Source organism: Dendrobates tinctorius, unplaced genomic scaffold, assembly GCF_039654945.1.
Source record: "Dendrobates tinctorius isolate UK_male_01 unplaced genomic scaffold, ASM3965494v1 ptg000082l, whole genome shotgun sequence".
In the NCBI taxonomy this organism is placed as follows: domain Eukaryota; kingdom Metazoa; phylum Chordata; class Amphibia; order Anura; family Dendrobatidae; genus Dendrobates; species Dendrobates tinctorius.
Window position 1 is genome coordinate 10,464,452 of NW_027361750.1, and position 18,477 is coordinate 10,482,928.

The 18,477-nt window shown below is 46.0% G+C and overlaps 2 protein-coding genes across 7 annotated transcripts in view; both read right to left on the minus strand.

Moving 5' to 3' along the window:
- ADHFE1 (alcohol dehydrogenase iron containing 1) overlaps nucleotides 1-13,058 on the minus strand; it is a 72,376-nt gene extending 59,318 nt beyond the window's left edge. The window contains exon 1 of one of the 6 annotated variants that reach the window (XM_073583903.1): nucleotides 12,936-13,058. The gene's annotated coding sequence lies outside the window, so the exon portion shown is untranslated. Of the gene's footprint in view, nucleotides 1-2,055; nucleotides 2,160-11,498; nucleotides 11,612-12,935 lie in introns of those variants that run through there. The other 5 variants (XM_073583907.1, XM_073583905.1, XM_073583909.1 and 2 more) reach the window with 5 other exon arrangements.
- On the minus strand, nucleotides 384-2,038 carry RRS1 (ribosome biogenesis regulator 1 homolog). Its single transcript, XM_073583911.1, has one exon. The coding sequence runs from the start codon at nucleotides 1,996-1,998 to the stop codon at nucleotides 988-990; it is 1,011 nt and encodes a 336-aa protein (XP_073440012.1). The 5' UTR covers nucleotides 1,999-2,038; the 3' UTR covers nucleotides 384-987.
- Nucleotides 13,059-18,477: the final 5,419 nt, after the last annotated feature.

An 18,477-nucleotide genomic window follows, 5' to 3' on the forward strand; every position in this document is an offset into this window, starting at 1 on the left:
CACAGCGAGATACGGACGAGTCTCGCAGGTTAAAACCAAGCTCCGCACTCCGGAGCGCAGCTCCAGGTATTGCTGTGCGGCTGCACGCTCCGCTCCGGAGTGCCGGCGCCAAAGCTTGGTTTTAACCTGCGAGACTCGGACGTATCTTGCTGTAGTGCGACTCCGGCCTTACCCTCTCTACGTCCAGTGCTGCTCACCCTGGAGAGGTGATCACTGCAGAGGTGGAGATGCAGCACAGGACCTAGGGAGGGTGAATAACGGATTATTGTATTCACTTTAACACAGGCATGCCAATGGAGTAAATTAAACTGAGTGTGAAAACCCTTGCGATGTCAGATTACTTTGATAATGAACGCTGTGAAAACAAGACCTAAAAAACAATAGAGGAATTGCCTTTTTTTTTATCACATTTGGATTTTTCCCCCCAAGTTTCAGTACATTTTATGGTATAATAAATGGTGTAATTCAAAACTGCACCTTTGAGACACAGAAAAAAATCAAGCCCACAAATGGCTGAGTTGACAGAGGGAAAAAAAAAGCAGCACACAATTAATAATTGGACACAGTGGAAGGGGGCTAAACGCAGAAAAACTGGCATACGAACACCAGCGTTGAGGTAAAAAACCCAATGTCAGTAAAAGCATCTGAAGAACGCCCATATCATGCCCTTACACACACGGTTACGTACGACGCGCCCACCTTATAGAAGAGAGCTAACATTTCCATCCACACTGCGATCAGCATCTGATAGCAGAGACTAAGGCACATAATGACATCAGAGACACTTTATGGCCCCGGGAGCCGGAGTCACGCTGTGAGGAGCACATATTAACCATATAAACATTAGTAAATGAAAAACTTCGATACTAGACGCGAGTTCAGAGCTGAAGGTGCCACATCCCCAGCTACAACAGAGGAATCCTGCAGCTGGGGGGCACAAGGGCCATCGCACTCCAACAGGCGCATGTAGTGGTTCACAAGTCCCTTCTACTTTCTTTTCCCCTTCCCTCTCCTGGCTGGGACTTTGCCTTTGCCCTTTTTGGCCCCCCCCCTGTCTCTGCCCCCTTTGCCCTTCTTGGAGGACTTCTTCCTCTTCTTGGCAGAGGCCTCGGCGTCCTCCTGCCTCATCTGCTTGTTGACGGCTTTGGTGACATCCATCTTGGGCTTCTTACTGTCCATGATCTTAAGGATCTCCAGCTGTTTGCTTCTCTCCGCCCCAAAATCTCCCACCAGGGGCTGGAACTTCCTCTTCTTGCCCGTGTTCTTGGGCTCCTTCTCCTGGGGTAACTTGGCCTGGAATCTGCCCAGTGAGGCGGTGGAGCGCTTGGCCACGTGCAATGCTTTGCCCAGTTGGTCCTTGGAAGGCTGGCTGGTCGGGGCGAGCCCTACACCGGGCACTTTGCCCTTGTGGGCCCGGGCGAGATTTCTCAGGCGGTGCAGTTCGTTTTTGGCCACTCGCTCCTTCTTGGCATTCATTCTCTTGGCGAACTGGTCCTCGTTGGGGTCCGCGCTGCCCGGTACCTCGATCAGCCAGTCCTTGGTGCCATCCTTGGCTCTCTTGTAGCCCCAGCGCCGCCGCCATTCCTTGTGCTCCTCATCCCACACCAGGTTGGTCTTCTTCTTCTTCTGGATCCCCTTCAGTTTAGCGAACTCCTCCCAGCGGGTGGGCGCCCGGGGCTTGGGCACCGGCTTCTCCCGGGGCAGGCGGGTGCTGGGCTCCGGCAGTGCCGCCACCACACTCTCCTGCACCCGCTGTGTCGGCAGCGTCCACAGCTGGTTGATGAGGAGCTGCGTGTTATCTCGGGCGAGGGCGCGCAGGAAGTCGGCCCTGTTCTGCTGCCGGAAGGCTTTACCGTCCGGAGGATTGGGGTCTATGGCCAGCAGGTTCCCCAGGTCAAACTGCAGCTCCAGCTCCTTGGTGACAGTGATGAGCTTCAGCTTCTCCGCCCCATCTTTCTCCACCTGGGCCAACACGTCCTCTATGGTGGCAGCCGCCATGTTTACAGCACGAGAGCGGAAACACGAGGAAGCAACATGGAAGGACACGTGACTTACCTCAGGTCAAAGGTTTCCTTCCGATGGAGCCCATTGGCTGTGGCTGATATGGGGCGTGCTAAAGATAAAGCGAGACTGCGCTGCTAATACTGCGTGTGGCCACGAGAGTGCGCACTGCGCCGGATAATGCATGACTGCTTGCACTTGTAGTTCCACACTCAGTCACTGGAAAGTTTTGTAAAATTTTCAAAACCTTGTTCTAGCCCTTAGGCTACTTTCACACATCAGGTTTTCGGCGTCAGGCGCGATCCGGCGTCGTGCCGGAACGCCGTATCCGGCAAATGTTTAGTAAAACCGGATGTGACGGATCCGGTTTTCTGCCGGATCCGTCTTGTTCTTGACAGACAAAACCGGATCCGTCTCATCCGGTTCATCCGTTTTTCTATCCGTTTTTCGACGGATTACGCCGGATCCGGTTTTTAAAATTGACCCTTGTGGCCTTCCGAACGGGATTGGCTACTGGAAAACTATATATAGCATGTTCCTACAGCCCTTCTTTGACAGGTTGTAGAGGAGAAAGTGCAGGTTGGAGAGAAGAGCAAGTTACTGGCGAAGATGGATGTTGTGATTGGAAATATTTTGAAGAATTTGGCGGATTTTACAGCGGAGGCGAATCGTTTGAGGGTGATTGTTCTGGAGAAGGAGAGAGCGAGACAGCAGTGCATCAGGCATCGTAGACGACGTTTGTGGATCCACCCCATCACAGCCAAGAGAATGACGCGTGGGGTCTATTCTACACTCTGCATGGACCTTCGACGAAACCCGGATAAATTTTTTGGATATGTTCGGATGAAAATGGAGAATTTTGATTACTTGGTGGAGCGCATTGCACACCTCATAAGAAAAGCGGACACCTATTGCCGCTTCTCTGTTTCACCCGCAGAGCGTCTGATGGTGACTTTAAGGTAAGCCACATTTATTGGATGTGATCGCATCAGAGCACACTTTCACTGCAATCTTGTTGGTGGTAGTTTGTATCTCCAAGTGTTATAGCTCAGTTTTGGTATGTAATGCTGTGATTTAAAACTAATTTATTGTTTTTTAATTCCTCACAGATTTCTTGCAACTGGAGAATCCCTTTCGTCACTGCATTTCCAGTACAGACTCTGGATTTCCACCATATCTGGAATAGTGAAGTACACATGCCGTGCACTGTGGGACTCCTTAGCTGAAGAGTTTTTACCAGAGCCCACAAGAGAGAGGTGGATTGAAATTGCTGACAAGTTTCAACAGATATGTCAGTTTCCCAACTGCTTGGGCGCTGTGGACGGGAAACATATCCGCATTGTAAAGCCAGCCGGATCGGGATCGGAATATTTCAATTACAAGAAATATTTTTCAATTGTCCTCATGGCCATCGCTGACGCGGAATACAAATTTATTGCGGTTGATATTGGGGCCTATGGCCGCTCCAATGACTCTCAAGTTTTCAAACTGTCTGCCATGGGGCGTAAACTGTATGGAAACACCTTCCAGTTCCCACCACCTAGACCGCTGCCGCAAACATCTGGTCCACCTATGCCATTTGTCTGTGTAGGGGATGAAGCCTTCCAGCTGTCAGAACACCTTTTGAAACCGTACTCTAGCAGAGGATTGACAAGACCAAAACGCATTTTTAATTACCGCCTCACAAGAGCAAGAAGAATGGTTGAATGTACCTTTGGTATTCTGACAGCCAAATGGCGGGTCCTATTGACTGCGATCAACCTCAAGACAGAAACTGTTGACGAGGTGATCAAAGCTTGCGTGGTACTCCACAATTTTGTTATCTGCAAGGAACCCATTTCCATTGAGGACACCTCTGAAGAAACCACCTTGCAAGATTACCATGACATTACCACTAGAAGTTCTGTGACGGTTTCAGTAATGAGGGACAATTTTGCACTATACTTTATGTCACCTCAAGGCAGAGTACACTGGCAGGATGACAGAGTGTGAAAGATTTGTGCCCTTAACCAAACTTGTGTGCCTTCTGTACCAACAGTATATACCTTTGCCAACCAAAGTTGGCTATCTTGTCATGGTCTCTATTTTTAGCTTTAGGCCACAGGTGTGTACCTGGTTGTGTTTTATGCAAAGTATTTAACCTTTTAACAAAAGTTGTGTACATTGTTATGAAATCACCAACAATAAACACAACTTTTTAGGTGAAATACTTTGCTTCAAACACAACCAGGAACACAACTGTGGCAAAAAGCTAAAATTTACCCACAGTTATATACCTGGTTTTGAATACCTTTTTACCTTTTAAATACCCTTTATTTAACCTTTTTTTTAAACATATTTCGCCGCAGAAAGAAATGACAGACAACCAGTGTAAACAATAATTTAACTTTTATTTAAAATATTTTTTTGTTTGTAAACTGTTTTTAAAGTTAAAAAAACTTTTTTAATAAAGGTTTGAAAAAAAACTGGGCATTTTTATTACAAAACACATCATAAATCTGTGTAGTGTGGGGTGGAAATACTGCTGGAGGGGCTGCGGGACACTTCGACACTGGGAGTGTGGAGAGAGGATTGGGATCGTGGTGGGGAAGGAACAGTTAGAGGTGATGGTGTGGAAAAAGCTACAGAATGGGTGGACATGTGGGAGGCAGAAGAGGTGGTGGGCAGTGGAGTGGAGGGTTGGGCAGGGACTGTAGGAGCAGATGATGTTGATGGAAAGTTGTATGGGGAAGGAGTTTGGTACGCGGAAGGAGTTTGGTACGGGGAAGGAGTTTGGTACGGGGCAGGTTGCTGGAAGTGGGGAGATGTCTGGTACTGGGGAGGTTGCTGGTACTGGGGAGGTTGCTGGTATGTAATAGGAGGGGGAGGATGGAAAGTGGCTGGAGGGGGTGCAGATGTAATAGGAGGGGGAGGATGGAAAGTGGCTGGAGGGGGTGCAGATGTAATAGGAGGGGTAGGATGGAAAGTGGCTGGAGGGGGTGCAGGTGGAGGAACTACAGTGGTGGGAGGTGGAGGTTGGGAGGTAATCTGCTGTAGAGCACCGTGGCACGAATGCATTACATGCATCTGCTGGGTAGGAGATAGTGTTGCCATGCGCTCCACAACAGACCTGAAAAAGGTGTGGTTTGGCGAAGATCTTGCTTCGGAATGCATGGTTTGCAGAAGTGTCTTCACCTCCAGAATGCTGGAGTTGATCTGCTGAAAGCCTGCGGAGATTTGCTCTGACAAGACTTTTAGACAGTTCTGGAAAGATGCATTCAGATGCAAGAACTCTGGCGCATAATTCTTTTCCTGACCCCTCTGCCGCTGCCGCCCAGTACCCGCAGGTGTACTAGAGGTGGCAGGGGCAGAAGGGTGGGGTAAAGGGAAAGCGATCTCCTCACCAGCAGCTTCATGTAATGTAGGCGGCCACGATGCTCCTGTGCTGGTGGATGGGACAGATGGGTCGAATGTGTGGGAAGGCTGGGAAGGTGCAGATGTACCGGGGCGGTCGAAGTGTCCCTCGGTGCCGGTCTCCTCAGGGATCGCCTCAGAAGGGTCCAATCGTGCAGGCTCCCGAGTGCTGCTCACCGTGCTGTGGAATAAAGAGAAAAAAAAACAATTAAAATAGTGACATGGTATGGCCCTGGCTGAAAAAAAAAAGTTACATCTAAACATTTTTTTGTCACATGTGGTGTGTAATATTTACCTACTGGTGAGCATTGTCTCCCGGAGGAACGACAGGGCTCGTGCGTACTTGTACTTGCTCCTGCGTCCTCCAGATCCACTCGGGGCCCGCATCTCTTTATTGAACTCGTTCTTGAAACGATCCCTCACAGACCGCCACCGCTTCACAATTCTCTCCCCTGAAACGAGAAAGGACAAAGTGGTTAGTATACAACATCAGTGTTTCCCAAACTCCAGTCCTCATGGTCCCCAGGGGTCATGTTTTCAGGATTTCCAAAGTAAATAGAAATCCTGAACACATGATCCATGGGGACCACGAGGACTGGAGTTCGGGAAACACTGGTTTAAATCAAGCAACCGGTACTGTATATACTTACGCTCTTTAATCTGGGCCCGAGCTTCGAGGTCCTCCCAGCGGTCCACAAGGAGCGAACAGATTTCCTCCCAGAGTCGTCGGGTAACGATCAGGTCAGCGTGGCGGCGGTCAGCCATATTCCAGAGCGGCTCCCTTTCTCTGACGAGATCGATGAGGCGGTCCACATCAATCCCTCCATCCTCACCGTCAGAGTCGGGAGCACGCTGTGAAGGCTGTTAAAGAAAAAGACAAAAATAACATAATTAGCCTCCACAAAAGAAATGAAATAAAAAGTGCAAAAAAAACAAAGCAAAAATATTTATACTTACACGCTGGTGACCGCCGCGTTGCTGTCGCCGACGACCCTGGGAGGCACTGTGAGGACCTCTTGGCCGAGCACCAGATTGGGAAGACTAGAGAAGAAAACAAAAAATGCTATGTCTTTGGATGTAGGCATTTGTTTGCTGTGTGTGGTCTGCAGAACATTGTTTTCTATGTGTTGTGTGTAGTGTGATGTTGTGTTTCTGCGTTTGATGCAAAAAACTTACCAATTGTGAGCCCACTCCAAGTGTCTGTCCACCCCTTCCTTCTTCTTCTGGGAGCTCCTCTTCATCTTGTGATTCCTGTTTTGAAATAAAAGGCAATGAATACACATATATTACAGAGATGATGGATTTTGGAAATAAAAACTTACCGTCAAACGCTGACGATGCGAGGGAGGGCTCCCAGAAGAAGATGTGCTGTCTTCCTCATGGCCAGACTCCATGGCTGTGGGTGGTGTTTCTGCTGCTGCCATTGCTGCTGCTGCTGCTGCTACATCTATTGGGCGGCTGTTGAATAAAGAGAAACAAAGGGCCAATGAATATCTTGATATTCCATAGCCCTAGTTTGGAGGAATGGGGGATTTGATAATTACCGTCTCTCATCTGCTGCTGGACTCCCCTCCCGTTGTTCAGCATGCTGCTCCATTTGGGGTGGTGCTGATGGTGCTGCTGCTGCAGATGTCTGCTGCCTTCTCCTGCTCCTGGTTCTTGGCTTGGGTGGCATGTTGGGTGTGGCTGAGGGTCCCACTGTCTTGCTTTTATATATGTCTTGTGGGCAGAGCTACTGAGCATGCTCAGACCAAAGAAACCGGATCCGGCCGTCGCCGGATCAGGCGCATTGCGGCGCTCATAGGCTTTCATTGTATGAAAAAGCCGGACACGCCGGATCCGGCGTGTCCGGCTTTTTCGCCGGAGACAAAAAACGTTACAGTAGCCGTTTTTTCCAGATGCCGGATCGCGTCACATTGCCGGATCCGGCGAAAATCGGATGAAACGCATGGCCATCCGGCTCGATCCGGCTCTAATGCAAGTCAATGGGGGGGAAACCGGATCCGGCATTGCATTTCGCCGGATCCGGTTTTAGTCAAAAGCGCCGGATCGCGCCTGACGGCGAAAACCTGATGTGTGAAAGAGGCCTTAGTTACCTACGTGCACACACACTTTGTTCTGAAAAAGTTGGGAGATAAGGTGTTATAAGCCCATAGAGCCCAACAATACACTGTAATATATATATATCACGAAGAATCTGTGCAGTAACAATCTTCTCGGGTTCCTTCACTTTAGTTGCATACTTTGTTTTTTTTCCCCTTTATTTAATGAGTTTTTGGTGCAGATCTAAAGAAGCATTTTTATGTTTTTTTTTTTATATAGGACAGAAAAACTTTGATTCTCCACTAAAATAAAGCAACTGTGTTTTTTACATGCGTTTTTTTCAGGATTTAGAGAAGAAAAAGCTCCAAAACCGCACCGTTCAGCAGCGTTTTTAGATGCACAGTGGGCCGGAGTTTGCAGGACATTACATTCTGTCTGATCAGTTACACGCAGCAGAATTTCAGCGCAAAAATAAATCACAACAGAAAATAACACAACACGGCATTTATGCTACATGTGAACACGGCCTAAATGTCCGAGCAAAGTGGATGTGATTTACTGAAAACATCTGCGCACACTGCTGAACGGGCCGTCTTGGTGCATGTTTTCTGCATAGGCTTCTATGTGAACCCTGAAAAAAAAAACCACAAAAATTTGCAGAATCAAAACTTTTCTGTACTGTAAAAAAAAGCATTAAAAACCCTGCCCCAAATCTGCACCAAAAAGTATTAAATAAGCGGAAAATGTATGAAAAAAACCTGCAGCGAAATGCAAAAATCAGGGAGGATTTTTATTGAGTCGTTTGGTGCGGACACCTGCTTAAAATAATCGGAAAGTAAGCAGCAGAAAAAGCGCAGCATTTACTCTATGTGTGAACGCGGCCTCAGCGTTACATCTTTATTGTATTTTTTATGAGTTGAATGGATGAAAAAAAATAATCATGCCATTTACTGATCACCATAAATAATCTGGTCACTGTGTTGTATGACTTGTTACTACCGTATCACAGGGACAACAAATATGTTTGTTATTTGCTGATTTGTAATTTTTTTTATCGCATTAAAATGTCATTATTGTAATTGTTTTTCATATTTTTTAAATAATTTTCTAGGAAGAAAAAAAATCTCTGATTTTTATTTTACCATTAGAATACAGGTATACAGAAATGCACGGATATGCAGAGATGTATATTTATGGACCAGTACGAACCACCTGCAGTTTTGGAGAATTCTATGCACATTCGGATAGAGAAAGTTCTTCCATATCGTTGCTGCAGTCTGTATCTGATAGGCAGGGTCGGCGTTAATGGCAGGCAGACCAGGCAGCTGCCTAGGGCTCCCACTCTCCCAGGGGCCCCCAGCCAGTGGTGTGCCGCTAATAGCAGGGGGGCCCGCCTGCCTCCAGCGCCGACTCCCCCCCGTGCCGCCGCTGCCGCGTTCAAAGCAATGATGGAGGAGAGAGTGTCAGATGACGCTCTCTCTCCCATCATTCCCCCCTGCCTCTAACAATGCGGGTGCGCGATGATGTCACTTCATCACGCACCCACTGCGTGCCATTGTTGAGAACAGAGCAGAGGATGGAGCAGCGCGGGGCACGAGGAGAGGTGAGGATTGTGGGTTTCTTTTTCTTTTTTTTCTTTTAATATATTCGTGCATGAGTACTAGACTGTAGGGCCATTGTCGGGGGGGGGGGGCTACATTATACTCTATGGGGAGGTGGGCTGTGTTATATTCTATGGGGGGTACATTATACTCTATGGGGAGGTGGGCTGTGTTATATTCTGTGGGGGTACATTATATTCTTGGGGAAGGTGGGCTGTATTATATTGTATGGGGGTACATTATATTCTATGGGGAGGTGGGTTGTATTATATTCTATGGGGGGGCTACATTATATTCTATGGGGAGGTGGGCTGTATTATATTCTATGGGGAGTTGTGATGTATTATATTCTATGGGGGCTACATTATATTCTAGGGGGGGCTGTATTATATTCGATGAGGGAGGATGGCATCATACTCTTTAATGGGGCTACATTATATTCTATGGGGAGGTGGGCTGTATTATATTCTGTGGAGGGCTATATTATATTCTATGAGGGGTGATTGCATCATACTATATGAGGGGGCTACATTGTATGCTATGGGGGGGCTGCATTAGATTCTATGTGGGGCTATATTATGTTGTATGGGGGGCTTTATTATACTCTATGAGGGGGCTACATTATATTCTATGAAGACTGCATTATATTTTATGGGGGGGCTGGAATATATTGTATGGGGGCTTCATTATACTCTGATGGGGCTACATTGTATTCTATGGAGGGGCTACTTTATACTATATAAGGGGGCTGCATTTTACTCTATGGAGGGGCTGCATTATATTCTCTGGAGGGCTGCATTATACTCTATGAGGGGGCTACCATATATTCTATGGAGGGGCTGCATTATACTATATGAAGGGGCTGCATTATATTCTATGGGGGTTACATTATATTGTACGGCAGGGCTGCATTATACTCTGAGGGGGCTACATTATATTCTGTGGGGTGGCTGCTTTATCCTCTGTGGGGTGGCTGCATTATACTCTGTGGGGTGGCTGCTTTATCCTCTGTGGGGTGGCTGCATTATACTCTGTGGGATGGCTGCATTATGCTCTATGGGGTGACTGCATTATACTATATGTGGGCTGCATTATACTGTATCGAGGACTATGGGGAATACATTATATAAAGAACTATGGGGAGCCTTATACTATGGGAAGTGAATTGTACTACATGGATGACTATGGCAGTGCATTTTACTAAATGGAGCACTATGAGGAGTTTATTATACTGTATGGAGGACTGAGCAGTGTATTTTAATATATGGAGGACTATGAGTGAGGGGTGTATTAATCTATATGGAGGACTGAGTAGTGTATTATACTATATGGAGGACTGAGCAGTGTATTTTAATTTATGAAGGACTATGATGAGTGTATTATACTATATGGAAGACTATGGGAAGTGTATAATACTATATGGAAGACTAATGAGTGTATTTTAATATATGGACGATTATAGGGAGTGTATTATACTATTTAGAGGACTATAGGGAGTGTATTATACTATATGGAGGACTATGGGGAGTGTATTATACTATATGGAGGACTATGGGGCATATTATATTATATGGAGGACTATGGGGCGTGCATTTTACAATATGGAGGACTGCGGTGCACATTATAATATATGGAGGACTATGGGGTGTATTGTACCAAGCAAGCAAAATGCTGCATATTCATAGAGTAATTGGATTGTTTATGCCGGAACAGAAATCACTGTTCTCGGCAGCACATCGCCGGTGTAAACTGTAGATGTGCTGCTGATAACATGTGACTGTATGGGGACAGATTGATCTAATAATGATTTTTCTATTCTCATCATTCTTTCTCAGTTGGTGTAAAGAGGTCGTAAACAAGTATTGAACGACTTCAATATTGTCGATCACACTCATTTAGCGGCCTGAACTCAGCGCATGTAAATACAATAGCCTCTGTGTGATGTGCAATATGTTAGCATTTGGGACCCCATTTTAAACTTTTGCCTAAAACCAGCCCTGCTGATAGGTTTTACTTCTGCCTCCAATGATACAGGTTGGGTGTATAAATCCCAGTTATACCAGATCTCAAGAAGAAAGAAAAATGCGTTATTTAATTGATAAGTATGTAGAGAGAAAAGTGATGAAGGCCTCGCCCCCGGAGTCAGGGGAGGAGGTAGAGGAGGAGGAGCAGGAGGACCTACTGAATAGTGAAGACAGCAAGAGTATAGATGGGCGAGCCCAAACAGTAAAGTTAAGCGTCTGTACCGAACACCTACTGTTCGGGCAAGGACACCGAACATGGACTTCACCAGGAAGTCCGTATTATTGTTCGGGTGTTGTGCTGTCATGTGCATGACAGTGTGGCAAACACCCCTACTGATTGGTGGTAAAATCTTCACCGTGGGTCAGACAACCGCGGTTCCCATGCTGTCAAATGACAGTGTGAGCCCGCAGCTTTGATCGGGGGTATAAAGTTTACCTCTGGTCACTGGTGTTGTCTGATGGGACTACTGCTTCCATCAGCCGATGCCTGCTGCTGCTAATTACAGAGAGCAGGAGTGGCGGATGGGAGTATTCTTCAGCAGCTGGTGCCCGCGCTGTAAATAAATAATAAAAAAAATCCTATGTATATACAGACATCTCAGTGTAATCCGTGTGATGTGTATATAGTAGTCTCAGTGCATCCTATATGATGTGTATCCAATGTGATGTATATGCAGTAGTATTAGTGTATCCTATGTGATGCATATATAACAGTCTGTGTCTCCTATGTAATGTATATACAGCAGTGTCTTTGTATCCTATGTAATGTATATACAGCAGTCTCAGTGCCTTCTATGTGATGTATACTGCAGTATTGCTGTATATAGCAAAAATCACGGACTCTGATGAATGCCAGTCATGGTCTGATGTTCACAGGAGTACCGTCATGACAGGCACGGGGAATTTCTGCAGACCCTCAGATTCCATAGCAACCTATCAGCACCCTGCTTTCACATCATGGGTGTATTCATGGATGAATAAGAACAGCGCTCCCTTGGGGGAACTCACTGTAAATGCAACTGTCACAGCGTCATCTAACAAGTTATCAGCCATGGGCGGAGCTCAGCTCTACGTGCAGCTGTTAGAGACAAATGATGGCTGAATAATACAGTCATCATCTGTGGGAAAAGATGTGGGTGCAGGAGCTGGGACGTCATCGCTGCATTCAAAACAGCAAGACCCGAGCAATAGCAGGAAGATTGAACCCACCTTGGGTGGGTGAGTGTCTCATCGCAATTGCAGGTATTTTAGAGTGTCTGTGGTCCGCTTTTCTGAAAGAGGAAAACCCCTTTAAATATTTATTGCAGCTGATTTTGAGCTGTGTCTATACACAGAGATTTGAAGAACAAAAAAACGGGGGTGCCCACAAATAAACACTAGAGGTCATACATGAGTTAGAAAAATAATATGAAATTGCAATGAAAAATGATACATTTCCAACCCAAAATGACACAAAACAGTGTGTTCAGTTGTAAAGATCCGGTAGAGTCTTGCTCAATATAAGATATAAAGGAAGATATCACTGATGTACGCCAGATAAATCTCAAATGACAATACATCAGCCTAAAATCTGGTGTACAGAGCAGGCAGATCACCCCAAACAAAAGAGGGCTAAAGGAGGTCCAGATAACCAGTGTAAGTCTCCATAACCACCCTCAACAATTGGCATACATGCAGTTCAGCACAATACAAAACCCATGGGAAGTGGAGTGGAGCAGGCAGGGCCAGAGACCCGACGCGTGTCGCCACTCAAGGTGGCTTCATCGGGGTAGATACCGTTAGTCAGCTGTGCCAATTTATATGATTATGTAATTAATGCATAAGGAGCAGCTGCGCTAATGCTTGCCACAGCCAGGTTAATGTCCAGACATACCTGAAAGTCAGCGTCTTGTCAGTAGTCAGTGGCAATGGCTGATAGTACTTAGCGTCGGCGTGTGATGTCACACAGGAGCAACTGCGCATGCGTCGGCGTCTATGAAACAGAACTCCATCCCAATGCAAGCAATGTGAAGACGCAACATTGCTCCTGCGCAGGCGCCTGTAAAGTGCCTACTGCCCAGGCGTCGGCACCGCGCATCACAAGTAGGAAGTAGGGAACCCAATTACACAAGCGCTTGCGGTCATGTGACCTGTTGGACATTAGAGACGCGGTTGCTAGGATAAAGGACGTCACACATCGCAAATAAAATGATGAGGAGACACACTGCACAGGCGCTTACAGGCATGTGACCAGTTAGACCAATTACACAAGCGCTTGCAAACATGTGGGCGTTTAAACATTAGAGGCTCAGTAGCTAAAATGATAAGTGTCGCACATCACAGATGGAATGGCGGGGAGGCCAAATGCGCAGGCGCTTGCAGGCATGCAACTAGTACAAACATAGTTGCTAAGATGAAAAAAAGGGAGAAAGACCAAGTTACATTCACCAGGTACTTATAGCCAGTTATAACAGAGGTAACCACTGCATTACTGGTTATTGAGCTGCCATCATTATATATAGTTATACAGGCTCAAATTCCAAAGCAAACGACTAAAAGTGCTTAATACTGATAATAAAAAATAATAATAATATAAAAGATAAAAAATAAAGCACCTATGGTCATAAGATAATAAAGGATAAACCAGACGAGCCCAAGGCAAAGTTGCTATGAGGGACAGTTAAATAGAGAAGTAAGCAGAATAATATTGCGCATGCATGTAAATTTTAGCCAAATGGGCGGAGCTTACACATCCACACACTGACCTTGTACAAAACTGATGATCGGAAAATGACCAAAATCCTAATTGGCGGTCAAAGTGTTAAACCAATTATGAAAGCCAAAATCAAAAATAACAAAGAAGAGGTGAAAATGACGGTAGCTTTGTGAAATAAACTACTTCGTCTAATGTGGCCATTTGTGCAATTGGTAAAAAAAAAACAAATAAATGGGAGTAAATCTCCCAAATAAAGTCCCCTATAGTGTATATGATGTTACTTGGATTCAATTAATATAACTCATAATCAAAAATATACATGAAAGATGTCAGAAGAGTCCCAATCACATGACAACATATAGAACAAATTGAACGAGTCCCAATCACATAACAGCATCAGAGATTGCAAGAGAGGCCCTTACATAGAAGCCTATGCACTAGTCATAAAGATAGACGAGTAAACGCAACCTAATGGCGCAGTATTGCTTACCAAAGAGAATTCCGTATAAAGACAGACCAGAGCCACAAAATAAGGCCATATGAAGGATAGTAAGGTGAAACTCATTTTTATATTTATTATAGAATTGAGCAGGCCTATACATAAAGTCTTAGGCCCTAGGGTCTCTAGAAGACCCCATGGCGGTCATGAGCCAAGGAACAAGGCAAAGGTCAGTCAACCATAGCCAAAGTTGAATATATTTGAATTCTCATCCATATCAGAAGCGATCACAACATTGTACCGTCTGGTGCCCCAGACGGTACACACAAAAGCCCCCCAGGAAAGAACTATAAAGAGTAGTCAATAAATGTTATCCTTGGTGAGGAAAAAGACCCACATAGAGAGTCATAAGCTGCACATCTTAAAAGTGAGCAGGGAGGAGTATAAAGAGGGAAAAACGGGTGTGGATGATAAGCCGCCACTATCCTGAATCCAAAACACAAAACAGATGTAGAAGAATGGTCAAGAATAGACATCATTTAACCATAGGCCATTCCATTGTAGTTTACATGGACCGGGGTAACAAACAGGAAATCTAGATACCATTTGATTAGATCTGTTTATAAAAGCCAGTAAACAATAAGTCCTCATTCAGGCCTGACGGGGTCAAACTTCCAAGATTGAAGATCTACTTTCATTCTCATCTCAAAAGTTCGAGAGTAACATCACCCCCTTATGTCCAATTAAACAGTCTCAAGTCCTAAGATCCCTGTACCATTCCACCGAGATTCATGCTGATCCAGATAGTGTGATGCTACCGAGGTGAGAGTTTTGACCTTTTCCAAATCTTTCTTAGCTGTTGTGATGCCCGAGAAATGATGTATCCTCCTTCTCAACCCTTGTGTCGTTTGCCCAACATAAATCTTTGGGCACGGGCACACCAGAGCATAAACAACATTACGAGATTTGCAGTTAAAATAACTCTGAGTGATGACCTGAAATGGGAAAGCAGGCAGGATAAGTACATTAGGACCAATGGTAAAAGGGAAAATGTTGCAATTGCCACATGGGTACGTGCCAGTCAAACGTATACCCCTATTCAATCAAGTGATTGGTTGCTTAAAGTGACTATGACACAAACGATCCTTAAGATTAGTAGCCTTTCTTGCAACAAGACTTGGTTATGCCGAGATATGAGGTTTCAATCTCGGCTCACTTTGGAGGATCCCCCAATGTTTAGTAAGAATTCTTCCAATATCCCGCCACTGATTATTAAATGTAGTAATAACCCCAAGTGGTTTAGGGGGTCCCTTCACCTTAGACACCAGCAAATCATCCCTATCCGCATCCCTTGCTGCCATGAAGGCTCGTGATAGTACCTTTTTAGGGTAGCCTCGGCTCTTGAACCGTTTAGTATGGTCCTGTGCGTGGGTCAGAAAATCTTCTTGCATGCTACAGTTCCTTTTAACACGGTAAAATTGCCCATTCGGGATGCCGTTCCCCAGGTGTTGCGGATGAAAGCTTGTAAAGTGCAGTAAACTGTTGGTAGCCGTCAGTTTACGGTATAGGGTAGACAGAATCCGAGAACCATCCAAACAAAGCTTAAGATTCAAAAACTCCACTTCAGTTTTGGAGAAGTGGGAGGTGAGTCGTATGTTTAGAGCATTGCTATGCAATGTCTCAACAAACCGGTGACATTCATCAAGGGTGCCTGTCCAAAGAAAAAGAATGTCATCAATGTAACGGTACCATCTGTTGACATGAGTCGAAAAGGACTCAAGACAGTACACCCTGGTGAGCTCCCACCACCCCAAAAATAAATTTGCATACGCGGGCGCACAACGTGCACCCATTGCAGTGCCAGTCACTTGCCTGTAGTGGACTCGATCGAGGACAAAATGATTTTTATCGAGCACAAAATGTAACAGGTCTAGCAGGAACGAGTCATGTTTTCCATTGCCCGATGTGTTCTGGTCCAAAAAGAAGGAGACCGCCTGGATCCCCAAGTCGTGTCGTATACACGTATACAATGACTCAACATCAAACGTTACAAGCCAAGTATTCGGGGGGGGACATCAAGATCCCGTAGCTGTTGGATGAGAAAAGTGGAATCCCTTACAAAGGAACTGAGGGAAAAGACAAGCGGCTGGAGAAAGAAGTCAACATAGATACAAGGACGTTTCAATAGCCCTCCCATCCCGGACACAATAGGCTGCCCAGGCGGCACCTGTAAAGATTTATGTACCTTGGGTAACATATAGAAAGTCGGTGTCCTGGGATGGTGGTTCGTCATAAACTCCTTTTCCCTCTTGTTGATGATATTACACGTGAATGCCGAGTCCAGTAAATGGTCCAATTTGGCTTTAAAGGCACTGGTTGGATCTGAGGGGAGAACCTGGTAGCAGTTAGAATTTGATAATTGTCTTTTAGCCTCATCCAGAAATTAAAGCCCTGAGGTTAGATCCTAATAGGGATAGGAATCTATGTAAACTTGAACAGGCCACCATTGCCAAGCTAGGGTCGAATTGTAAATTTGTCGTCCGTGAGGCTGATAAGGGGGGAATCTGGTGATTTGGCCTGTCAAATTATATCTGGATGAGGCTAAAAGACAATTATCAAATTCTAACTGCTACCAGGTTCTCCCCTCAGTTCGAACCAGTGCTTTTAAAGCCAAATTGGACCGTTTACTGGACTCGGCATTCACGTGTAATATCATCAAGAAGAGGAGCAGGAGGGTTGTTCTATTATGAGTAGAGTTGAGTGAAACGGGTCGAAAAAATTCAAAAGTCGCCGACTTTTGGCAAAGTCGGGTTTCATGAAACGAAACCCGACCCTAGGATGAGGTCGGCCACGAGATCGGCGACTTACGCGCCAAAGTCGCGTTTCAAAAGTTTGTTTTGCGCTCTTTTTCAGCCAATCAGGATCCACGGACACTGTGGGCAACGTGATGACCTAGGCACAGGTCACCACCATCTTTCAGAAGGGCATGCAAGTGATTGGCTTGCTTTGGTGGGCGTCACAGGGGGTATAAAAGGGCGTGCACGCCGACCGCCATCTTACTTCTGCCGATCTTAGTATAGGGAGAGGTTGCTGCTGATTCTGTAGGGAGAGCGTTAGGCAGGGAAGAAGACAAAAAAACTGCTTCTGCTGCTAGCGATTTGGCCTGCACAACACACAAGTCACTGTGTGTGCAGTGCAAGGGGAGGCTATATAGTGGTGTATCAGTGGTGTTGGTTGTTGGGCTGCCTTTTAAGGCTTCCTGACACGCTGGCATTGCTGTTTACCCACTGCTCCGCAAACTGCTTTTTTAAAAGCAATCCAATCTCCCTTATCCGCTAGTCACTTTTGTCACAGCTGTGCCATCGAGCGTGTCACATAGCGCTCAGATATCAGTGGGCCTCACACAATCCACAAGTGTCCAGTGTCCAAAAGTGTGCGCAGAGATTCAAAATCTCCATTATCCTCTCGTCACTTTGGTCACAGGCAGCTGTGCCATCGAGCGTGTCACATAGCGCTCAGATATCAGTGGGCCTCACACAATCCACAAGTGTCCAGTGTCCAAAAGTGTGCGCAGAGATTCAAAATCTCCATTATCCTCTCGTCACTTTGGTCACAGGCAGCTGTGCCATCGAGCGTGTCACATAGCGCTCAGATATCAGTGGGCCTCACACAATCCACAAGTGTCCAGTGTCCAAAAGTGTGCGCAGAGATTCAAAATCTCCATTATCCTCTCGTCACTTTGGTCACAGGCAGCTGTGCCATCGAGCGTGTCACATAGCGCTCAGATATCAGTGGGCCTCACACAATCCACAAGTGTCCAGTGTCCAAAAGTGTGCGCAGAGATTCAAAATCTCCATTATCCTCTCGTCACTTTGGTCACAGGCAGCTGTGCCATCGAGCCTGTCACATAGCGCTCAGATATCAGTGGGCCTCACACAATCCACAAGTGTCCAGTGTCCAAAAGTGTGCGCAGAGATTCAAAATCTCCATTATCCTCTCGTCACTTTGGTCACAGGCAGCTGTGCCATCGAGCGTGTCACATAGCGCTCAGATATCAGTGGGCCTCACACAATCCACAAGTGTCCAGTGTCCAAAAGTGTGCGCAGAGATTCAAAATCTCCATTATCCTCTCGTCACTTTGGTCACAGGCAGCTGTGCCATCGAGCGTGTCACATAGCGCTCAGATATCAGTGGGCCTCACACAATCCACAAGTGTCCAGTGTCCAAAAGTGTGCGCAGAGATTCAAAATCTCCATTATCCTCTCGTCACTTTGGTCACAG